Source organism: Wallemia ichthyophaga (genome assembly GCF_000400465.1).
Source record: "Wallemia ichthyophaga EXF-994 unplaced genomic scaffold scaffold29, whole genome shotgun sequence".
Classification (NCBI taxonomy): Eukaryota; Fungi; Basidiomycota; class Wallemiomycetes; order Wallemiales; family Wallemiaceae; genus Wallemia; species Wallemia ichthyophaga.
Genome location: NW_008806302.1, coordinates 48,353 through 72,092, shown reverse-complemented (window position 1 = coordinate 72,092; position 23,740 = coordinate 48,353). Strand labels below are relative to the sequence as shown.

At 44.2% G+C, this 23,740-nt stretch overlaps 10 protein-coding genes across 10 annotated transcripts; 6 read left to right on the top strand and 4 right to left on the bottom strand.

Annotated features, from left to right (window-relative positions):
* Nucleotides 1-539: 539 nt before the first annotated feature.
* On the top strand, nucleotides 540-2,388 carry J056_002882 (uncharacterized protein; the record flags this gene model as incomplete). The annotated part of the gene is made up of 2 exons (XM_009272147.1): nucleotides 540-558; nucleotides 611-2,388. The coding sequence occupies 2 exons, from the start codon at nucleotides 540-542 to the stop codon at nucleotides 2,386-2,388; spliced, it is 1,797 nt and encodes a 598-aa protein (XP_009270422.1).
* Nucleotides 2,389-5,530: 3,142 nt separating this feature from the next.
* On the top strand, nucleotides 5,531-5,847 carry J056_002881 (UPF0390 protein CND; the record flags this gene model as incomplete). The annotated part of the gene is made up of 2 exons (XM_009272146.1): nucleotides 5,531-5,686; nucleotides 5,740-5,847. The coding sequence occupies 2 exons, from the start codon at nucleotides 5,531-5,533 to the stop codon at nucleotides 5,845-5,847; spliced, it is 264 nt and encodes an 87-aa protein (XP_009270421.1).
* Nucleotides 5,848-5,938: 91 nt separating this feature from the next.
* J056_002880 (Putative esterase) lies at nucleotides 5,939-7,260 on the top strand (the record flags this gene model as incomplete). Its single annotated transcript, XM_009272145.1, has 2 exons — nucleotides 5,939-6,714; nucleotides 6,759-7,260. 2 exons carry the CDS (start codon nucleotides 5,939-5,941, stop codon nucleotides 7,258-7,260), a joined length of 1,278 nt encoding a protein of 425 aa, XP_009270420.1.
* Nucleotides 7,261-9,059: 1,799 nt separating this feature from the next.
* On the bottom strand, nucleotides 9,060-10,016 carry J056_002879 (Quinone oxidoreductase 2; the record flags this gene model as incomplete). The annotated part of the gene is made up of 1 exon (XM_009272144.1): nucleotides 9,060-10,016. The coding sequence occupies one exon, from the start codon at nucleotides 10,014-10,016 to the stop codon at nucleotides 9,060-9,062; it is 957 nt and encodes a 318-aa protein (XP_009270419.1).
* A 974-nt stretch (nucleotides 10,017-10,990) lies between these two features.
* Nucleotides 10,991-13,148, top strand: J056_002878 (uncharacterized protein; the record flags this gene model as incomplete). The annotated part of the gene is made up of 2 exons (XM_009272143.1): nucleotides 10,991-12,706; nucleotides 12,759-13,148. The coding sequence occupies 2 exons, from the start codon at nucleotides 10,991-10,993 to the stop codon at nucleotides 13,146-13,148; spliced, it is 2,106 nt and encodes a 701-aa protein (XP_009270418.1).
* A 210-nt stretch (nucleotides 13,149-13,358) lies between these two features.
* J056_002877 (uncharacterized protein) lies at nucleotides 13,359-14,098 on the bottom strand (the record flags this gene model as incomplete). Its single annotated transcript, XM_009272142.1, has 2 exons — nucleotides 13,359-13,910; nucleotides 13,961-14,098. The coding sequence occupies 2 exons, from the start codon at nucleotides 14,096-14,098 to the stop codon at nucleotides 13,359-13,361; spliced, it is 690 nt and encodes a 229-aa protein (XP_009270417.1).
* A 1,443-nt stretch (nucleotides 14,099-15,541) lies between these two features.
* Nucleotides 15,542-16,630, top strand: J056_002876 (uncharacterized protein; the record flags this gene model as incomplete). The annotated part of the gene is made up of 1 exon (XM_009272141.1): nucleotides 15,542-16,630. The coding sequence occupies one exon, from the start codon at nucleotides 15,542-15,544 to the stop codon at nucleotides 16,628-16,630; it is 1,089 nt and encodes a 362-aa protein (XP_009270416.1).
* Nucleotides 16,631-16,873: 243 nt separating this feature from the next.
* Nucleotides 16,874-19,568, bottom strand: J056_002875 (4-coumarate--CoA ligase-like 7; the record flags this gene model as incomplete). Its single annotated transcript, XM_009272140.1, has 5 exons — nucleotides 16,874-17,221; nucleotides 17,269-17,422; nucleotides 17,470-18,708; nucleotides 19,030-19,280; nucleotides 19,329-19,568. The coding sequence occupies 5 exons, from the start codon at nucleotides 19,566-19,568 to the stop codon at nucleotides 16,874-16,876; spliced, it is 2,232 nt and encodes a 743-aa protein (XP_009270415.1).
* Nucleotides 19,569-19,830: 262 nt separating this feature from the next.
* On the top strand, nucleotides 19,831-21,613 carry J056_002874 (Meiotically up-regulated 65 protein; the record flags this gene model as incomplete). Its single annotated transcript, XM_009272139.1, has 3 exons — nucleotides 19,831-20,449; nucleotides 20,495-21,291; nucleotides 21,338-21,613. 3 exons carry the CDS (start codon nucleotides 19,831-19,833, stop codon nucleotides 21,611-21,613), a joined length of 1,692 nt encoding a protein of 563 aa, XP_009270414.1.
* Nucleotides 21,614-21,690: 77 nt separating this feature from the next.
* On the bottom strand, nucleotides 21,691-22,224 carry J056_002873 (uncharacterized protein; the record flags this gene model as incomplete). Its single annotated transcript, XM_009272138.1, has 2 exons — nucleotides 21,691-22,053; nucleotides 22,102-22,224. 2 exons carry the CDS (start codon nucleotides 22,222-22,224, stop codon nucleotides 21,691-21,693), a joined length of 486 nt encoding a protein of 161 aa, XP_009270413.1.
* Nucleotides 22,225-23,740: the final 1,516 nt, after the last annotated feature.

Here is a 23,740-nt window from a genome sequence, read left to right as displayed (position 1 = left end):
CTATCGACACGTATCGCGCTATTGAATTACTTTAACAACGATATCAAGAGAGAATTATGATAGATTCCTGAAACACTTCTACTTGCGAATAAAGTTTTGTATAGCTTAAACGTTTGTCGATTTTTTAAAAGCAGGCAATTGCGTGGATCATAGTGCAACAAATCCTTATCACAAAGCATTGCATTTTTACATTTCTTTTTCAAGTGTGAACAATATCTGCGATTACGGCTCTATCGAGTACACGCCCAACAGATAAGCTGGCGCCGGCGCGGAGGAATGCCCAAAACAGAAAACACACTTAAACGAGGCCAGGCTTGTCTGCCATGTCGCAAAAAGAAGGCTGTAAGTGCGATTCGAGGCGTGTAATCTCCATCTCAACATCGTTCAGCGCTGTGACGGAAGTGAGTGGAGAAGTTCCCGTCAATACGCAACGGTAATGGTATTCAGACAAGCCTTATTGTGGCTTGTGCGCCAAAGCAGGCCATCAATGCGCTTATGAAGACCCAACTCAACCATCTGCTCGGAGAAACAAGATCACCATGTTAGAAGAGAGAATTCGTGGGTTGAATTCTTGCTTGATAATAAATGCAGCTTAAAACAATCTCAACAGGCCAGCTTGAGGAGCAACTAGCGTCTCAGCATATCGGCGATGAAATCACCGGGGGTGTATCAAACGAGTTGTTCGATGGCACTTTCACTGTTGATGGATCTGATGAAGGATCGTCAGCGGCAGCGCTTTTTGATTCGTCTCGGCAAGGTTACACAGCGCTAACTTCTTACAGCGGCGTGCCTGTGATGACCCAGCCTCCACTCAGCAATTCTCTAGCTACGCTTGACTGGCCATACCCACCACTAGACCTGACATTGCATTTAGCGGAGATATTCTTCACCTGCTGTCCTTTTGTTGCCGCTCATTTGCACAAGAAAACCTTCTTTGAAAGAATATTGCTTCCGTGGTCACACTCTGATGCACCTCACCCATCTCTAGTTTACGCCATCTGTGCTGCAGCTAGTCGGCATTCCCCTCGAGTTACCTCCCCTCCCGCCTCTGAAAGTGGATCAAACTTATTTCAAGGTGGTGGAGACACATTTTTCGATATGGCAGTCTCGATGACGTCGAGGTTCTTGGAGGAAGATGCCATATCTGACTCCAAACTGTCTCATAAGGCCAAGTCTTTGAGTGCAGTGTTGGTATTGGTTCATCTGATGCACAGTGAAAACAAGTGGGCAGATTTTCATCGATACAATGCATTGGGGATGAGGGGTATGATTGCGTTGAAGTATCATGTCGAAGTTAGTCTAACGAAGAGTCGTTCACAATTGTTACCTCTGAAGAACAGCTTTGATCGAGAGCAGAGGAAGAGAATACTATATACGTTTTGGGTGTTCGATGTTATCTACGCTAACAAAAGTGGATCGTACCCATCTAATCTAAGCTCTCATCAGATTTTGTTAAAGCTCCCTACACCGACTGATCGATTTATTCACGCCTCCAGTGATGATTATATTCCTGACGACGAGCCATACCTCAACGCGCCAAATCTACTAGAAAATCATGATAGTGACGATGGATTCCACTGGGTCATCAAAGCCACAGCTTTGCTCGACAAAGTCAATGAATTCCGCCATCAATCTATCCTAGACGTGATTAGTAATCCCAGCTTGAAATCAGCAAATCAGCTACCATCTTTCAGTGTATTAGATATGGCTATCATGCGCTTCAGATCACGTTTGCCGGATTGTTGGAAGAATCTCAACGAGGGGAAGCTCAACGTGGATGTTTATTTGGCGCACATGCTATCTCTCAACGCGCTAATAACGCTGCACAATGGGTATATGCGGGAGCAACATTCTAAAAAGAGACTGATGGGATGTGTGAGAGCTGCATTGAGTACTGCATACTCGCTTCTGAACTCTTCATTCGACCTGGCGAGACTCCCGTCGTATGCGATTGCGATGTATAGTGACTCCGCCGAGATCTTGATTGCAGCTTTCGTTTCGAGTTGCGATGAAGTTGCAAAAGAAGCAATCAAGTTGGAGCTGGCGACATTTGGCGATCTCTTCCGTTGCATGCAAGATCGCTGCCCTAATGCTCTATTTGCGCTGAGCAGGTTAAATGAATCGCTCTATAACAATGGAATCCAACCTTTCCCTCCAACGCATCCAACAGAGATAGATCCATTACTGCAGGAAATCAGTAACTTCGATGTGGCTGCCCCAGTGCCTCTTGAGATAGATCAGATCGGTGTTGATGGTGATGTTGGTACCAGCACTGGAATGAATTCCGACATACTGCCTGAGCCATCTTTTACGGTCTCTGATGAATACGGATTGATGAAATTTGATGATGTGTTTGACGATAGGGCGTTCGATGTTGCATTACCATAAGTCTAAATTTATTACATGTTGTATTCTAATGTATTCTTCTAAACAATGATGATAATGATGAAACCTCAATATATCGTTAAGTGCGTTCTTATAATTTTATCCGTCAAGTCAAACCATCGAAGTATCTTGAAGAAGTAGTCAATTGTGGTTTGAAAAAATCGCAAAAGGCTTGCAGAGCTTTTGCCCATTCATGGACATTCTACCTCATTCGAACTGCATATTGATCTTAGTTATATTCCTTCTTAACGTGATTCTTGACATTCGTGTTTTTAGACGCAAAGATATCACATACTGACAATTCAAATAAATTTGGCAAGACCCTCGACTCCAAAGAACCTTTAGCATTCCAAATTCATCCTCGTTTCAACCCTCCGCTTAATATTTACCGAGTTGAATTTCACCACCACCACTCATCTCATCTCAGATGACTGATCGACGACTTTTGATGATCTCCAAGTAAAAAAGTTCGATAAATGGCCCTAAAATATCTCTACAAGATTTTGCTAGATTTATGTTCCTGAGCCTCCAATTGCACCCTGCAGGTTGCAATCCGAAATCTTTCTGGAATACCCTATAGGATAGATACGAAGAATGGCATGCGCGAAATCGATGGAGATATTATTATTAGCTAATTAATTCTATAAGTACCCCAAATCGCAAGTATTTGGCTCTATAAGCGCGATTCATGTTTTCCGACAGCGTCCACATGTCTTAATTTACAGTTCTAATGAATGCAATTTATGCAAAGCAAAGCGGGGTCAGCCCAACTTGGCGTCAGCAGGTGCATTTCGTTAATTTCAATTAATGGAGGTAAAGGGGTGGCTGAGAATTTGTTGAGCTCGTAAAAGCCACTTTAATGCAGCAATGCATTTCTTGAGTTTAAAAGTAGCTGATGAGGTGCCTATACAATGTGTAGAAGCCTCTTGAGGATAATTAGGGTTGTGCAGAACGCTTGAAATATCACACGCGTCTGTGTGCCTCTCAAAAGATCTATTGCTACAGAAAAGAATTAGAATCGACCATACTCGCACCACTTACAATCACTTGGATTCAAACATAAGATCTGGAATCAGGTTGATTTTTGCGAGGAATTTGGTATATAATTGAGCTTTATCGGCGATAGTTTAGTCATTTGGCGCCACATCGATGTGATCACTGATACAACCCGGGCAGCAATTGACAACAAGCGCTAAAAATCTGATTTAATAATTTTGATTTCGCCACTCATTTCTATTTCATGGGACTTCTCATTGTAAGCTTCAGATTTACAGAAAAACTAACCAAAACACTTTGCAATCCATTTCAATGCTCGAAGTCACCCAAATGTCGGACTCTTCGATTTTCCTTCCACATGCGTCATTTTCAACCGAGGCCTGACGGGTTTGGTTAGACAAAGAAGCTTCACGTGTACTCACATTCTTGCCCGTGGGCAGGAGCAGCGGTAGCTCCAGCAGCCAAACCTAGTGAAAAGAGATAGAATGGTAGTTATGAAAGTAGCTGATGTATTATCCGGAGAGTTTAACAATGCCCTGCTTAATGGAACAATGTGGTGCTTGAAAATTGAGCTATTATTTCCGCACGTTATCCAAGAGTTAAAAAAAAAAGATCCAAAATACAAGTAATGTAAGACATTCTCATTTATCTTTCCGATAGTCGCTTCCACCAGTGTATTCTGAGCCTTCCTCTTTATCTCGCTCAATGACGTCATCATCGCTATCTTCGTCAGCTCTGTAAGTGTACGGTTTAGTTGAGTTGAAAGGGCGTAATTCGCCCATCAATGGAGATATCAGACGTGAAAGAGGAGGCGAAGGCTTCGGAGATGGTCATCGAGATTGCGCAAATTTTTGGACGCCTATACTTCTGGCATCAGTTTCTGAAAGTACGGTTTCACATTTGAAATGCTTTACATTGTCTCGCGTAAAAAGTTTATAAATCAAGATGAGGCTGTGTCGTTGTCTTTTTACCTCTGATTCGAGAAGTAAAATAGACACCAGCAACACCTATACAATAAGGTAAAAGAGAAGACATTCCTTAATACAGCATGTCATCATCTTCTCACAATAATGGTGTACCTTACCCTTATTGGTCAAACAATTTCTTCATGTGATTTAAGTAGTTGTATTGATTTTTGTAGGAGACGAAACTGAGAAACGGCTTAAAGCCACCGTAAATTGTTTGATTTAGGAGTCATTTAATCATTTCTGTCGTGTTCATGTCACTCATTGATATCATGCCAATGTCAAAGCACAGTGCTTTTAAAACAGGGATGCAAGACCGCAAATTAATGTCAGAAAACAAAAGCTTGACCCTTTAATGTAATAGAGCTACATTTTGCTTAACCCGCCTTTATCAACGATCAGATGTTTATTATCAACACGGACCTATGGTCTCTTCAATTGGGCAGTTCAGCCAAATGATTAATACATTCGTACCTCGATGTTTCCCTAGATATCTTAAATTGATGCTAACAGGTTTTAAAATACTACTCGAAGCTTTGTTTGTCTAATCCCAAGGCAACTCACGTGAGTCTCTTTGCAAATTCGGGTGTTTTCAGGATCTTACTTATTGTAAGTTGAATAAAGTGAGTTTCCTTTCTGGAGGGAGTGTGATTCAGCTTAATACGCGGTCCACTGAGGTAAAGATCGTATAAAATGAAGTCGAAGAAACCTCAACAAGCGAGTCTAAGTGAGCGTCTATCCCAGTCATATAGATGTTCAATTATCGCAGATAGAAGTTTTCGGTGCAGTCTTTAGAATTTTTCTGATACTGATCATTTCCGCAGATCAACAAGTAAGTCGCGGGGTATAGAGCGATTATGCTCAAAAGCCACTGTTTCGAAGAGAAATAACCCTACTTGGATTACTCTAATCAATCATGAGATAATCATGGCCACGCTGGGTTGCAGAGAATTACGAAAAACATGGCAATTAATTAACTTTGATTGTAACAGTGAATGCATTCAGTGGCCCTGTACATTCTCTTCATCCCCTTGCTTAAGAGCAGAGAGTTTGAAGCAGTAGACTTGGACTGGATTGGGGCAGCTTAAGTACTTACGCGCTGGTGTTACTCTACTATGCAAATGAAAGAAAAATCAAAATAATGTCACCCACGTAATCTTTCCCTTCGCTATCGCACACTCATCATGGCACAGGGCGTAACAAAACTAAAGTCAAATCCAAATACGAAAAAGGCCAACAACGCCCACAAAGCGTCGAAGAATGCATCAGTGACCAAGAAGGGAAAGATGGCGATCCCCCCAAAGAAGAAAAATGAAGTTGAGCTCAAGACTAATATGAAGGTGAGTCGGAGTCGGAGTGAGTGGCCTGAGCGTGGCTGATACTTCTGATATAGAAATTGAGCTCATCCATCAATAACAACATCGAGAAGGAAATGGTCGGTAAAGCTTCCAGTGGACCACTGCACATTCTCAAAGACAAGGACGCTAAGGGTAAAAAGTAATCCAAGTGCAGAATTACGACTGGGATTGTATTATAGATATTTATGGCATTCATTTCACGTTGGAAAATCTGAAAGCTCTTATCTGCATACGATGGACACGGCCGTTAAGGAGATTTTCCAGGAGTACAATCCAACAGGCTGGCTGCCGAATGGCCATTTTCAAACAATATTCTCCACTCTCCTCGATACCTCGAACATCGATAGCGTCGACTATCACAGACACACACTCTTACTCAGAGATGGCGGGAACATCTCCCTCGATATCCACAACCCAGGAAAACAGAAAGTAGCGGTCATTTGCCATGGACTAACTGGTGGTTCTCATGAGTCATATGTACGAACAGTCGTGGCTCAACTAGGTGAAGACGTAACCTCTATCGTAGTCATAGCCAGAGGATGCGCAAACACCACAATCACATCTCCGCTTCTTTTCTCCGCGGGCCAAACAAACGATCTACGGACTGCTATCCTCTACATTAAAAACCTGTATCCTGACGTGGATTTGATAGCCATCGGATTCAGTCTCGGGGCCAACATTATCACGAAATACTGCGCCGAGGAGGGTGACAAATGCCCATTCAAGGCAGCTGTTGTACTGTCCAATCCTTGGGATCTCTACAAAGGTACGAAGGAGCTCGAGGGGTCTTATCTCGGCCTTTACTTTTACGATAGAGCTATGGCGTCTAGTATGATGGCTTTATTGAATTTGCATGGGCATGCACTCAAGGAAACTCATGCAGAGGAGCTTGCACTCATCAATTCACTGAAATGGCCGACCGTCAAGCAGTTTGAGGATATTATCACTTGCAAAGTCGGTGGGCATCCCCCAGATTTCCCAATTCCAAACGCTGAGGCGTACTGCATTTGGTGAGTTTGATACGGAGGCAAAGTTCCACGCTAACACTTTCCAGGGCCTCATCGGCAAACTACATAGAAAAGATTAAGATACCTTTCCTAGGTTTGAACTCGGAGGATGACCCTATAGCATTCAAAGCAGCCTGGCCAGAACCTGCCGACGAATACAAGACATCACCTTCTAACCTCTACAAATGCAAAGCGAACCCACTTGTGCACATCTACCACACCAAGCACGGTGGTCACATGGCTTGGTTTGAAGGTGGACACCCATTTAGCGTGTTTAGAACGGGTCCAACATATTCAGACAACTACCCTGCACCTCGTCGTTGGTTTGCGAAACCTGTTGCCCAACTCGTCGGACATCTCTTCACGGATAATTTTGCTCCTGCTCCAGGTGCTAGCGAGAAGCCTGTTAGAGTTTTTGATGGAGATATGGAGTGGGAGACTAGAGATCCGAATCTTAAGGAGTTCGTAGCTTACTCGGTTCTCACTAAGGGGGATGAAATCATTCACGGCGGAGATGAGTCAAAGAATAACGTCTCCCAAGGGTTTTAAAAGGGTTTGAGAACTCTATAGAAGAACTTGTATTATCACATACGCGCATAGACATTATAAATCTTGACACTCCAAATTGAAGATTTTACATCCTTGTAAAGCTGTACAAATAGACTTAGAATCAACGCTTTTTCACAACATTGTTAGCCTATCTGCTTAATTATAGCTATGTTTAGATTTGAAGAGTGACTTCATAGCAAAGTTTAGCCGTCAAAAAAGCTTAAATTTCTCGGCCGGAAAGTGCCGCATGTGGAGGGCTACAAGAAACTTTCTTTAATTCAGTTGACAGTGTCCTTTTTAAAGATTGCACCTTCAGTCTTATTTTCATAAGCTTCCTCATTCCATCGACCGCAAAACTTGAATCACGGAAAAGTGAGGAGGGTACATACCTCTTAAAAAGCACCATCAACAACAAGATATGTTCTCAAATATCCTTGCAATCGCATCGCTTGTCTTTACTATCAATGCTGGATTTAACGACATACTCAGACAAGGTCACCCTGCGAAAACTCCGGGAAAGGTCGTGAATGGGAGTTACGATATCTTTGACGAATTGGATTTTTTCTCAAACAGCGTAATTAGCCCTAACCCTCATATAAATGATCTTCGTCGCAGGTGCGACTACAAGATCAACGACCGAAAAGGATACTACAATAGAGGTGGATATTAGTAATTCGAGTTTATACATCTCGCTTACGTTATCCAGGACTTTAAAAAGATGAATCATTTGACTGGTCAAAATGAGAGTGCTGCTACTGCCTTCTCTCTGTTTAAGTCTAGAGATAATTTGATCACTCGATTAGCTGGAGCTACATAAACTGATACCATCAAGCCATAAACACGACTGAGACTTGATTGCTAGCAAATTGCAATATGAATACCATGTGTAAAATAGTGATGCATAAGATTAACGTGAAAGTAATTGAGAATCGTGAACGTGTTTTTTGAAGTACCTGTCATGTTATTAAAGTTTGATACTTTCGGCAATAGCCTTCTGACAATTATCGTAATGTATTACCGCAAAGCAAGAAACGTGAGCTTCCACTCCCTGAAATCCAAGCATATCCATAATGTCTTTACTGATCGGCAAACAAATGTCAAAATTTGTTTTTACCGGCTGGATGTGGAGGTTGGTGCGAATTGGCTGAGAACAAGAAGTCTACCCAAGAATCTACAGACTACTAACATAGTGCAGAGCTGCACCTGCAAGATGTCCGAGAGCGTTTATTCATTATGACATCACATATCCAAACCTGACTATAAAGAGGCACAAAACAGCTAATCAATTACTATCATCATGTTTTCTGAAATCTTTAAAATCGCTTCAGTTATCCTCGCCGTCAATGCTGCAGTCATAGACCCTGCATCCCACACTGTTCAGTAAGAAAGTGGAAAGCATGTCAACGAGCATTGTGATGTCGCCAATAATGGATATGCTCTTATGAAGTTTGCAACGACGCATATGCATCATTAAATCGTGTTTTGAACCCCAACAATGTCCACACTCCTAGATTTATTAGAGAAAAAGATGCGACTATTATTGCAAGGACAAAAATGGTCGCGATATGACCGACGTGCAGAGAGGAGTTCCTAATCAAGCTTGTATCTTTAAGAGCTGTTTTGACTGTGACTGGACCAACAAGAATTCCAGTCAGAAATCTTAGAGGTTGAGATGGTATGAAGGTTTGGTGTAAAGGCAAGGGAGGTGACTTAGATCGTGAAGAATGCTATCGCAGCTATGGTCCAGATTGTTGAATTTTTCTATGTATATACGGGTTAGAAAACCTATGCAATACATTTCAAATGTTCATTATCGTTTCTTCAAACGATATCGGCTTTCTTTCGAGTAGCTCTTCAAGGGCATTGCTCGTAACGGTAGTCTCGCCACGCTGTATAGCATCGTATGCATTCGCCCATCTCTTTGTCCAGTCCTTAGCGCCTGCGACTGGATCGTCGTCGTTCCTCGAATAAAATTCCAAGGCTTTTAACAAATGCGGCTGACTTGAGAATTCTTCGACTGATACTTGTTTTATTTTAATGTCTTTGCCTACTTTACGCGAGATAATTGCGAGGGTGTCTGCGAGTGTATAAGATTTTGGTCCACTGAGCAATATCATATTGTTGGTTACTCTTTCGGCCCAGCTCTTATCACCGCCAGCAACTTTCGCTACCAGTTTGGCAGTCGCTTCGCCCAGATTGTCGGTTGATGCCCAAGCAACCCCTTTGCCGCCACCGTCGTGAGGTATTTTGACCTCATCTGCTGGGTTTTGAATGTCGTATCCGGAGAGATATAGTGGATAGCTCTCATTATAGAGGCCTTCACGAATAGCCGTATAGAGTATTTTGCCAGATTGAGCGAGCTCAGCTAAATAGGCTTCCGTCTTCAAATGTGCTTGCATGACCTGCGCAACGCTTTTGTTGCTCTCCCCGCCAAATGCGAGGGAGCTGTAGAAAATGTGCTTGACGCCACTTCCGACTGCAGCATTGATAGCGCGTTTGTGCACTTCAAACCTAAAGTCGTCTTGCAGAGAAGGATAAGATACTAGAATGAGTGTCTCTGCACCATCGAAAACGCCTTGCAAGCTTCTCTCATTTTCATAGTCTGCCTGGCGAAGATGCGCATCATCAACGGCGATCTTGGAAGTGTTCCTCGCTACGAGGATCAGATTAGAGTGATCTGTTAAAGCAGACAGATGACTTGTAACGCTGCTGCCAAGGTTGCCGACTGCTGGGAAAACCGCGATTGATTGTGGCATTTTGGGAGATTCTGAAAGAGGCACATGCTGATATACGAGATCCTACGTAATCATATTACAAATCCAAAATTAGTCTTGAGATCTGTGGAAAATTGAACGATTTGTAATATCATATTGCTCTGCATTGATGGTAAGGGAATAACTCCAAGAAGCCATGCCTTTGTAACTCTATTGTAAAATATTCAAGGATTTGTTGGAAATAGGCAAGTGTAAGTTACAGGTGATCTAAATTCTGTTCGGAATCTAAACAGACGCGGATGGAGATATTACACTTATTGTAGTTTCAGGTCTGTACGCTCTAGAGATAGACAATCTTTGTCTGAGAAATAGTAGAACAATGAAAATAGTGAATATTGAAGAAACTGCAGTCAAATGATGGTTTAGAGCTACAAGTATTGAAATTTCTAAACTTATTATGTCAACTGGAAAAATTCGCAAAAAGTAAAAACAAGTGTATCTGAATTGTCTCAATTTTCATTACACTTTCTTCTAACGATGTTGACTTTCTATCAAGTAGCTTTTCTAGTGTGTTGCCCGTCTTATAGCATCGAAAGCACTGGCCCCTCTAATTTTGTCCAGTATCTGGCACTTGCTACTGGATCTTCGTCTGTCTTCAAATAAGAATTACTGCGTATGAGGCCTTTATCACCTGATTGATTGATTATTATTTATACCCGATGACTGAACACGAGGGAGGAGAGCATAGCGAGCGCAAATGACAGGCTTAGGCCCATTCACTGTTTGCTTCGTGAGGTGTTACGGAATATCGAAGCTATCGGATGTAGTTTCGCGTCGTCATGTGTGAATATTTCCAGTCTTCAATGATTTGGCACTGCTGTCCCACAATGAAGAGAATACATTATGTACAAACCACCAAATGATAAGATGCTCGATATTTTTTCACCTCTTATCTCGTATCTTGTTCTTCTCCCGTCACGTTAGACCGATTTGATACCGATTAAATTCAAGCTTGGATGCAAAATCAGACCAGCAGGGGCATCAACGCTTGCCTGAGCTGTCGCAGATCAAAATCCAAGTGTATCAGCTCTAATCAAGACGGCCCGTGTGATAGATGCACCAAGAAGGCCCTTGAATGCGTCTTTGAAGGCGTCATAAAGAGACGCGGAAAAGATCGCAAGCCAAGAGCTAGCGCTAAGCGGATTGAAGCTGCCAAACAAGCAGCAATGTCTGCTGCAGCATCCTTCGAGAACCAAGAGATGGCTTTGTCTAGGCCAAGTACTAGTGGGACGACGTATTCTGACACGGATTACGAAGAAACCGATCACGACGACAATGAACCAACGTTACCGCATCCGTTTTTCAAGTCAAGAAATAGCAATGATGCGAATATACTGTACACTAGCAACTTTCCTGAGTTTGCATACCAGACGTCGTACAATGCGACCTCCACTTCGCCTCCACTTCTTCTTCATCCAGATCGAAATTACCAGCAGAACACGTATTGGGATTACTTGATTGGTGAAAAAATGAGTGAGTCTCGGCTGGATAGAAATACGACTCTTAAAGTTATTGCTGCCGACCTGTCACTAGTCTTTCAAAGAGGTGACTTCATCGCAACAATGTTTCACCTACCTAGCTTCTTCGAAGTAATTATGAACTCAAGAAAGAGAGGCGCTATTGAGCCAGCGCTTATATATGCCCTTCTGGCAATCTCGTATGTTTTTAAAGGTAGATGCGACCAAACTTTTGCTACCGAGTCGAAACTCAAGGCTCTGAATTACGCTGAGAGGTCACATAGCCACCTAATGTCAGCTATCAGCACTAGCAATATATCTCTAGGCTTGGCGCAGGCTGCAGTTTGTCTGCAGTATTATGAGTTTCTTCCAAAGCCCCTCTTTGATGTACAACGGTTGGGTGCCAGCTTGACAATTGCTGATACAGTCATCAGAACACTCGGACTGACTACTCTCGATGCTGACAAAGTGCTTTACGTTCTTGATGACGACGCTGTACCGATTAAAACGGCAGATTTGGATCAGCCAGCACAACCGGAACCGCTAACCCCAGTATCAGAATCGCACTCGTTTTCGCAAATTGAAGAGATATCAACGCAGCTGGACTGCCCATGTATGAAGTGGACTTACAATGAGCAATCAACGCAAAAGAAGGAAGGTATCAGGTTTCGGTTTTTAGCTAGGTTCGCATTAGACGAGTCAGATGAGAATATGGTGAAAGCTGAGGAGATTAGAAGAGTGGTATGGGGCGCGCTCAACCAAAGCTGGTACCAGCAAATGTTTCAGCCAACACTCAACCCTCTTTACATTAACGACAGCTCCAACTACGGTATTTTTCTGACTTCCGAGCACTTCGTTGCTAATCTTCCAGATCAATATGAGCGAGATTGGTCAAGGCGCACTATGTATGCATTGCTAGATCGAGGCAAGCTGCTGTGTCATGGCGCTATGAGATTGCGACTACCGCCACTGGATTTTCATTTGAGAGCGCTGAAAATAATCCAAGAGGCTGACAATATTGAGGCGGAGCTGGGTAAACACACTTGCCATAACGGTATACCTCGATGGCAAGTTTCAAATGCCCTCTTCATCACAAAGCTAGTGCTCACCGCAAAGCTGAAACGCATGAATGACTCTAGAATAAGACAAAGAGGATACTTCACCAGAATACAAGCAAAGAAGTGGCTTGAAGATCATTCTTACATCTATAGGCAGGTGAGTTTTACAACACAATCCATCTCTGAGCATCTCTTGACTATTCTTAAAGTTCATCGGAGGCAGTATACGTGATGCTCCAATGATTCTAGGTGTGTTATCAGTACAAGCTTTGCGATGTCTTGATTTATTTGGACTCGATTCTGATCTAGTACTGGCGCTATATGTTGCGAGGGGTATCTTAGGAGCAATTGAGCAGCTACTCGAATATCATCCATGTGACGCTCCAGCCGTTCAAATAACACTCGAAAAGATCCGAAACTCATGCAATTTTGAATCCGAAAGTGTGAAGAGAGCGTTTAAGCCGCCACACCCTCCACCGCATCCACCTACAGTTGAAGAGCTGGAAAAATACATGGAAGAACACAATCAAAGTTGTCACGCATCCAATCCATCCATCGATGAGGTAGATATCATTCAATATTCAAGTCAATACGGCTGAATAAATTCAATTATTCCTTCACATCTCCTTTGTATTAATATAAGTAACTTAACCTATAAATATACTTTGAAAAAATTCAGCGAAAAGAAGATATGGACAGAACAGGTGAAACTCCCCTTACCTGGTCTATAGGTATTGTATACATTGAAAAGGATACACATGAAATTCTACATACTAATGGCAATCCCTTGCCATGATTTAGGGTTGAGCTCACTGGTTGAAGAAATCATTCCAAGCTGATTTGAGGATCTTGTGAACTGCAGTCGCTCTGTCGCCAAGCTCTGAAACAGTCTTCTTGAATGATGATTTAACCTCTTCAGTGCTTGGGCCGTTCTCGTCGTAAATTTCGTGCTCAACGCTAAGAGCAAAAGTGTTGAGCAAGTCCCCAGCGGCACTACCGGTAGCGTTGTTATAATCTTGAATGTACTGCTTGACTTGTGGTGGGAATATATCCAAGTCGAGGGTTTTATTGTTGATATCCTCGGCGAACAATTGTGTGGCATTGAGGAAGTTGGTCAAGCCTTCTCCGAGATTTTCATTCGCGTCTGCGTACTTGGAACGGACGGAATCTGCTCTCTCCTCGCTCGTATCATTCAGCGCAATACCTTCGGACATGTCAACTAAACCGGCGAACAGAGTTCCGATGCCATTTCCGATATTTTCGTTGGCCCAATTGTATGTTTTTGAGATCTTGTCGTCATTGCTATCGTCTTCGTGGAAGATTGTGTCACCGATAGCGACAACAGTGTTACCGATATCTGTCTGTCTCTCAATCTTAGCTTGTGCGAGTAGGTTGAGATTTATTTACTCACGATCGCATCACCGACGTCGTGTCCAAAGTCCTCCAGAGCTTCACCAATTGGATGATCACTACGCCCGTCCAAAGGCGAAGGAGCTGCAGCGACGACGGAAAGCAAAGGTAACGCTAAAGATAAAGTAAATAATTTCATTTGGATTCTGATTTCGCAAAAGCAAGGTGAGTAAGTAATTGCGCTGCCGTCATGATCGACAAAAAAAATGACCGGAAAATCGAGAGGCATAGTAGCATGTAATTGAGGTTGTAGAAAATAAGCAGAAAGACGGTACGCATTTGCAGGCCGAAGTTATCGTCAATAACGTCATTTAATGATTCAATCTTAATGATTCCAGGAACAGGAGTGGAGGCTCACAGACGTAATTGAAAAACTTATAGAAACGCTCAAAGGCATTTACATCTCATTCTTCAGATTAAAGCCTTCCCCCCCACGCGGCGTCACGTTATCTAAGCATCACATCCTTATCTGAGCAACGATGACATCGCGAAGGAGATTGCGAGATCTTATAATAATAATAAAAAGCAATTTACAGATGCTGGGATTGCATTTGTGAACAATACGTACACCGCCTTCAAGGGCATGTACGTGGAGAAAGTAGAGGTCGTCAACGCTCTTCGATCAGGCAGCTCTGCGATACGGCGATTGGCTCTTCAAAGAGTCACAGACGGTCATGAATCTTCCGAGAAACAATTTGCTCTCGTATCTCCGAGCCAACGCTTTTCCATCTCACATCTATTGCTACCTCTATTACTCTCAATAAACAACATTTTGTTATCGATGCGCGCATTCAGGACAACGAGGGACATACAGTCGTTTTGCAACTAGAAGCAGGTCTGAAGGCATACAACACTGATTCTCGGGAGCTTTCACGAACCAAGCTTTATAAGAGCCAAAAATGCCTTGTGATGAATATTTCATCGGCATTGGAATGGTGTCTTACGAATGATGTGGAGGTTAATATAGCGCAATCTAAATATTTCTTGACAAGAATTATTGAAAACTCTCGATTGTAAGGATAATTATTAATGGGTGGCTCAGCTAGCGTTGAAGCAGACAGCAACGCGTACAAGTTCACCTTTAGCTGCCATAGCGATTTCGGCAGACATGTACACATTATGGATGAGAACAGGGGTAAGATCGGATTCTGTTATTATTACTTGACAAGCCTATTTGACTCACGTTGCACTCAGTTTTGGAGAACGCCAGACCTCGACGGAGAAGATGGATGAGTCATTTTGACGGAGATAGAACCTGAGATTTTTGACCGCGGCATCCTGGATCGGAAATTTTGCAACAAGATTAGCAGAAATGAGTTGAGCTTCGATGGTAGTGCTTTATCCCTCAAATCTCGAAGAAATCCTTTGCTAATACCCGAGGCGGCTAAAAGAACATTAAGTATCAAGGTTTTTGTATTATTTGGGGGTCGTAAACGAAAATTAAAATGAACTGTTTTATAAACCTCGATCTTAATACTTTTCTGTCCACCTGACGCTCTCTTGAATACTCGCCTAACCAGCGATTGCGCTCGGTTGCGTCAGTTGATAAATCGATATTTCTCTTATATTTCCACCACCATCAATGTCACCAGATAAGCCAACACTCAGTATCAAACTGCACAACCATACCAACGTAATTACCCTGTGCCCATCTACAGACAATGTTCGGGTTAGTGGCCAAGTGGAGCTCAATCTACCAACAAAGCAAAGTGTGAAATTTATTAAAATTAAGATGAAGAATGCCGAAGAGATTGTCAAGTACGCAAAACGTGATGAGAAGATGTTCATGCACGAGGTTGTCACCTTTAAGCAGAACGAGAGTTTGGATCAAGGTCTGCACAAGTACGATTTTGATTTCCACGTGTCCAAATCACAGCCGTGCTTCGCTGCTGGTGATGTGGCCGCTTATATCGAAGCCAAGGTGGAATTCGACGAGATTCTCGCGCATCCATTGATTGCCAACATGTTCATTATACTGGTTGGCAGTCCAAGTGATAGCCAGCAAATTTCACTCGAGCACATCCACCAGGACTTTGTCGAAGATGTCGGATCGTTTGAAGTGTCATTCAAATCAAAACACCTTACGACCCAAGGTTTCATCGACATCGGCCTTTATCTCCCATCTGCAGCGCCAGGATTAGAGATTAAGGGTGTTAAAGTCAAGTTTGAACAACACACAGTCATTCAAAACAAAGACAAGGTAATATCGACACCACCTGTCGATAAGGAAGTACTATTACTTGAAGGAAGTCGTGACAGCACACTTATCAGAGCAAATTCAGAGCAAGATGCGATTACCGGTCATTGGATATTGCAATTACCTTCCAACGACAATATCAAGCCAACCACAATGGAATTTTCACATGGTAGAATACAAAGAAAACACTATTTGGAGTTTAACATCATGTTCAAGAAGGACACACTTCGATTGGCAGCCGTCAGAGTGCCATTGACTATTACGCAGCGCACCTTATCGACTGCTGCGCAGGTGCCGTCAGATTACGGCCAATATTCCAACCCTATTCCGACAAAGCGATTCTGGGAGCTTCCACATTCGCACCTCTTCTCTCATTGTCCAGCTGATACCACTGAAGACGATCTTAAGAGTGCTGCTGTAGGAAACGCAATCGGAGCTCCTCAAGGATTGTCGCTCTCAGCTTTGAGGAAGTAATGGGATAAAGAACAAGTGATAGGATTAAGTTTAGGTTAAGGATTCAATTTCACATTCTATGTTTTGTTCGTCTTTGTAATTTAAAAATGATAATTTTTGCGTATTGAAATTGGTAGGCCATTTTGAACATAGTAAATTCTAAAGAGTCTATAAATCGAGTAATGACCTTGATAAGACGTAGAAGTTTAGAAACTTTACTGACATAAAAGCAACCATCGCTGCATTGCATAATCTGTAATTTGTCTAGAGCTTAGCCAGTCCTATATGCTGCTGAGCGGCAAGCATGTGCAAATGTCTTCTGACAATTTTCCCAGAAGGAGTTTTAGGGATGACGTCGATTGTGTGCACGCCTCCGCGCAATTTGGAATAATTTGCAACTATGTCTGCCACCCAGGCTTCTATTTCATTGCAAAATACTTGGTTGTCGAAATTGGCTGCATCCTGAGGCACGATATAGGCTCTGGGAAGTTCCGTCACCTGTCTGTCGTCGTAAACGCCTATAACAGCCGCATCATTCACTTGAGGATGAGATAAAAGCACCGCTTCTAGAGATGACGGTGCCACCTGAATGCCTTTGTATTTTATCATTTCCTGGAGTACATTTTAGCTACGAATTTTTTCGTAGCTATCCCACTAACCTTCAGTCTGCCTACTATCTTGAAGAGGAACGTCTGATCATCGTATATTGCTATATCGCCAGTCTTGAAATATCCGTCTGAAGTCATGCACTGGGCTGTAGCTTGGGGGTTATTCAAATAACCCCTCATGACTTGCGGCCCTTTAATCCAGAGTCTGGGGTGGGGTGTGAAATGGGAACCATACAAAGTCTAAATACTCACTCTCCACTCGACTTGTTATCTCCAGGTACATCCTTGCCATTTTCATCCACGAGACGCGCGGTGGTGTTTGAGAGCATTCTGCCAATATAGCCGCTATGTGACCTGGCGTATTCTAGTGGCAGTTTGTGCGTGACTGGACTAGTCTCAGTGAGACCATAGCCATTCGAGACGAGCACGCTGCTATTGAATTTTTCCCCAATCTGCTCTATCAGCTTGGGGCTGACAGGCGCAGCGCCCACATTGAGAATTTTCAGACTGGACATGCCATGCCTCCTTTCCACATCTTCTTTCGCGATCGAGTGGAGAATCGGTGGTACAACCGCCGTGAGCGTTACCCTGTATTTCTCGACAGCAGCACCGAAAGCTTCAAGGGAGAAGCGGGGCAAGACTACACTCATATTCTCCCTCTTGAGGAAGTTGAGTAGAAGGGATGTGAGCCCAAAGATGTGGTAGTAAGGGAGGACAGCCAAGACAACATCTGATTTCTGTGTGCTGTACGCGCGTGACCAGTCTAATTGTGTGAGGTTGGCGACGAGATTGTAATGTGTCGTCATCACTCCTTTTGCTACACCTGTCGTACCACTGCTATAGCATGTGACGGCAACACTGTGAGCATCCTCGCCTGCAAATGTCTCAGGAACACCCTTCTGCAGGTCGTTGCAAAGGAGTTGAGCGTATGATTTGAAACTTCTAGGGCTGTTTTCAGTAGCTGATACTACCCTATCGCTCACCCTATTCTCCGACCAGCCTCTTTCCCTCAGTATGATACTGCATAGCTCTATTTTGTCAGGATTTGCGAAAACGAAGGAGATGTCGCTATCTTTTATCTGATGGGACATTTCGAGGTGCTTGTTGGCTGGATTGGCGAGTGATGCCGTTGCGCCAGTGGCTATCACGGCGAAGAAGAGTACTGGATATGTAATTGAGTTGTGGTTTACGATAAGCACGCTATCTCCTCTGCCGATGTTGTGGTACTTCCTTAGTCCATAAGCCAGGCGGAGGGCGTCTCTGCGCAGCTCTGAGATTGTTAAGCAGCGCCCTGTTTGTGCATCCACGTAGACCACACTGCTGTTCTTAGATTGTTCCTGCGGCAAAATGTGATCGAAGAGGCTAATCTTGGGGATATCTGCATCGCTGAATATTGATTTAATAACTGTCATTTGCTGCCGATATGGACTATCGCAATCCAGTGTAAAGTGGAAATGTGCCTTCGCTGCGGTATTAGGGTCTGAAAATTGACTAATGTGGCAGTATTAGATGTTCTGAAGACTTTACGTGGTTATATAGCGAATCAAATCGCCTCATCTTATCTCCTCGTATCGCTTCGTCTTAGCGGTCCCTGAGAAGACAGGCTGAAATGTAAAGGAAGATGAACAAAACACCAATAAATTATTTCTTATGTGCTTAGATACACTTGAAAATTACAAAATACATGATAATTGTCAATTATAGCTGAATTGACAGCTCTATTCACTTATTTCGCGAGCAAATAATTCAATGCACTACTTGATTATAATTTTATCAAGCTTCTCAGCATGTTTTCGAGCTTTCTGTGCCCACTCTTCACGTCTACGCGCCTTATCGTGAGAATGTTCTGCCTCTTGATAAGCCATAACGCTAGCGCGGTCAAGGAGAGCTCTGGATTCCTGAAGATAATCGTGCGCGCGTTCCTTGAGAAATGTGGCTCTCTGCAGGCATTCTCTGGAGGTGATCGGCGCGCGCATGGAAAAGGTGCTCGAAGTAGCTGCCTTATGGCGGCTGCTGTGGCTGTTGCGGGAGGCTGAAGCGGTGTGTCCTGGCTTCTGGTAGGACTGCTGCGTTGTCAGCGACGCAAGCAGCTCACTTACACGATCACTCACCTCAATCAGACTGGCCTCGTCGATTCGCGCGTAGTCCTTTGCTGTGTCACTTGGCGTCTGAGGCGTCTGCGGCAATGGAGTGTGCATAGATGTGGGCTGCGATGGAGATGGCGTGGGTGCGCTGAATTGCAAAACAGGCGCTGGCTTCGCTTCTCTGCGCTGTTTGAGCATATTCAGCTTCTCTCGCCAGCCGGAACTTTCTGAGGAGAGCGAGAGCGCGGATAGATTGCCATCATACATCGTCGTGCTGGTGTAGCGTCTACTAGCATAAGTGCGTGGCTGTAGTGCATGTTGCACGATGGGCTGCTGGCATGGGCTATCAACTATGGGCTATGAATTACGGGCCATGGCTGGAGAAATGGAAAACGAGCAAAAGGCTAATAAACCCACTAGCACAAGGCTAATAACCCCGCTAGCCATCCAAAATGCATTTACAAATGACCCGCGTCATCGTTTCTAACACGTTGTTCATCCACGATCATCCACGTCTACTCCGACGTCTATGAAAATCAAGAGGCAGCAATCCACGCCGCTGTCCAAAGATGATTTACACCAGATGAACCAACGCAGCGATAGAGCCAGCCGCACGTCGAGATCGCGCACCTCACGCAACTCCCGCACCTCAGTACCGGATGCGGGGGAGCACGAGGCTCTCAGCCATCTCCAGCGCGTGCTTAACTCTAAATACACTTTCAAAAAGGCGAGGAAACTCAAAGCACTGCACATGTCTCCAGATCCGCAGTTGACCCCATCCCCGGAATTGGAAGTGGATGGCACCAACGACGAAAACTGGATTCCGCCACCCGTAGAGCCCCTCTATAAGCCCAAAAGCGGTATACGCACCAGCAACAGCCATTTCGGTCACCTCCGTCGTTTGAGATCCAACACCAATTCAGCAGAGCCAAATGTCCCGCCGATCACTCAAATCAATGACGATTTCATGTCCATGAAGCGCACACGCTCGTCTACGATGACGAGGCAGCGCTCTGAGTCGCTGGCGATGAGCAATCGCGATGAGTCGGCTAGCTCTGATGCTCCGTTTATGCGGGAAATGGATGTGTTTGAAATAGAGGTGCTCTACGAAAACCAGCGGGGCTTGTTTCTTCTCGGAACCGGATATTGTGGGTCAGGTTGCTGCTGTGAGACTGTCTAACCCGACGACCTAGTCTCTTTCAAATCTCTCCTCCCCATAGATCCATCACCATACACAAACGGACAAGGTGGCTCATCTCCCTATACTCCCGACACCGTCCAGCCTCCGGATCCTCTTTGGGAGTGGGTACACCCACACATGCTGGTCGATATGTCTTGCCGCCGCAAACGAGACGAGGCGGGCTGGGAGTACAATACGTGGTTCAAGTCTACAGGCTGGACGCAGCACGGTGGTCCATTCAGCTATGTGCGCCGACGGAGGTGGATACGCCTGCGAAAGCGTCCAGCGAACGCTCCACTTGTGGTTCCCGATCATTCGCAGGTCTTCAGTTCGAACAACTCTGTCAAAACGCGTCCACGCTCGTCATCACAATTAAAGATACCAAACTCACCGACGAAATCGGTGCAATCGAATGTGGCTTCGTTGGATGCCGACAACAGCATGAGCATGGGTAGGAGCGTGAGCATGAGGTCGTCGCCTCCGTCTGTTGTCAACCTTGACGATAATGACGAGACATCATTCTTGCCAGTCAGACCTAGCGATGTGCCGCCTTCTTCAGTTAGCCTCGCATCTAGCAATTCATTAATCAATAGAAGTTACTCGCATCACACGCACATATCAGTAGCTGATCCTTTCCTATCATACCCACCACACGCTTCGGAAGAGGACCAGAAAGTTTGGGATCAGATTAACCTGCGTAGGTTGTCGCGCATACAGAGCGCGTGTCAGCTCGACAGAGAGCGCATACAGCTATGGCAGTGCTGGCTGGCGCTGAACAAAGTGGAAGTGTTGAATGTAATTCATTCTCAGGTAAGGAAACTGGTTTGTTAGTAAACTCTATTCTAACACCTCACAGCATTTCAAGATATACACTCTCGTCTGCTACGAAACCTACCGTAAACAGCTGGAGGGTATGCTCGACAGGGCTATCAAGTCGAAGGAGGTATGGCCTGCGTCGCCCTTCCTGCTCACGTCGATGGAACAATCTCAAGAAGCACTACCGACACTGCCACCAGCCATGCATCACACGCCTAGCGCGACATCTGGCAAGTTCCGCCCGCATCTCCAAATGAGCCCTCTCAACACACCCATGCACTCACGCCGCTCGTCGATATCATTGAGGCAATCATAAATGCAATAAATGGGAATCTGTGCGTTGGGTACATGTTGTATATCTATATGTAAATCTATCAAGTCTATATCTATGAATTAGCTAGTCGAGCTGCTGGATGAGCGACTTATCGAGTAAGTCTCTCTCAAACCGAGAATTGTGCGAAATGACATTCGCTCTGCTTTGCGATAACTGAGGAAGGCAGGTATGCTGCTAGTTTCGAGGAGATTGAGGCAGATGCGGTAGATGTTCTCGAAAACCCTCGGCGGTATCGATGCATTCGATTCAAAACACTGGCGTACTTGATTAAGTGAATCTAACTTACGCTCTTGGTCGATATTTACTTCGGAGATGGACCGACTATCAAAATAAGTTTCGATGATGCTTTCAATCTCCCTGCGTTGCTGTGCGGGTGGGGTATACTGAAAGCGAATGCTATAATCCTCGTACCACAATACGAACTGTGACTTTGTTAGTGGAATGTGTGGAGTGCATACTGCTCCACTCACATTCAAATTCTCTATGCTTTTCTCTTTCTCCCGCAGGTAGACTACAAACTGATCCCGCTTGCTGCGCTGTCCCATTATTTCCGATAGAGTGGTGCTAGTGCTGCTCCTGCTAACCAATTTCATCATGCGTTGGTGTGCTTATGCTTATGTTTATGCGTGTGCGTGCGTGTGAGCGGATTAATTTGATTTATTTAGGTTTAATTTCGCTTCGGATGGACTGAAAGAAAGACGTCGTCTGCCGCGCTCGCTATCAGATGAGATGGTCCGGTTAAATATTAGCAAGCGATATCTGCCAGGGACTAAGGTACCGAGATGAGGTGAAACGTTGGTGAGACGAGGTAACAAGGTTGTGTCAGATGTGTGTTGGTCTGCTGCGGTGTTTGCTGTAAAATGGAAATTTTGAAAATATTCAGCCTGCGCAGTCACGCGTTAGTTTCCGCGTTACCCTGTTTCACAAAGGCAGTCTCAGAAACAGAAATCGAGAAGCGCAAGCTATCACACTCGCTCTCTTAAATTGTCTCATGCACCGCAAATCACTAGCACGCACGTCATTAAATCCATCGACACACACCTGTCATCCACAGTCATCCAACGTTCCTGGAAATTTTACGGAGGACAGCATCGGTAATCACCAGTTGTGACATTGAAAAAAGGGTAATCCGATGGTAATGTGCTTAAATTTTGCGTTTTTAATGTGTAAAGGTGTCAAAAGTAACTTAAATGATCTGATTTGCATCCTCCGAAGAACACGGAAGATAATCGGAATATGCGTGTGTGGATGTCGGATATTATGGATGAATGCAGCTGTCTCTCTAGCATTCCTCTAGCAGTTCTCCAATTGCAGCTCTCCAAGTCCGGCACTCTGATGGATACTCTCCAGTACCTGCTTTTTCTATATTTAAACACTGATTCTTTATAATCAAGTGGATCATCATGATCACTCATTAGCGGTGATCGTTGTGGGCGTATTGTGCTTGAATAGCCTCTCGACGCACTGCATGAAGCAAACAACAACGATAGTGAGGGAGTTGGTTGAACCACTTGTATTCACACAGCCATGTCCATTGTACTATCCACGATCCACAATTCACCAGCAACCCTCATGCGCTAACCTAAAGAAACTTGAGTCGCATTTCGCTGTAGGTGAAAGCCACCGTCTACTTCTGTTCAATTAGAGGCGATTCAAAACGACTCAAGCTGATCCATCTGAGCTGTGCGGGCGCGTTCAAACTGTTCGACAATCCCAGATTAGCATTCGCATTCGCAGAAATAGCTGAGCTGGTTGCAGGCGGGAGTGAGAATTGTATGGTTGATTCAACATATCTGGAGTGCACATCAACTCCGTTTTATCATTAGTCCTGGTGTGCCTTTCAACATATATCAACGCCTGCCTGACCAGCTAGCTACTCAACAAGCATGAGAAGCAGATATTTATAAAGCATCTGCCAGACCACTGCGGCGATAGCTAGAGTTCGCTTGCTGATGAGCAAGTCTGTTCCAATACTTGAGTACGATCATCTAGATAGGGAGTAAGGTTGCTGCACAGAATACCCTTCGAGGTGTTGGCAGCCAATACTAATATCAATTATATCGGGATATTCTCAACCACATGGATCTCGTAAGAGGGTATCAAGGAACA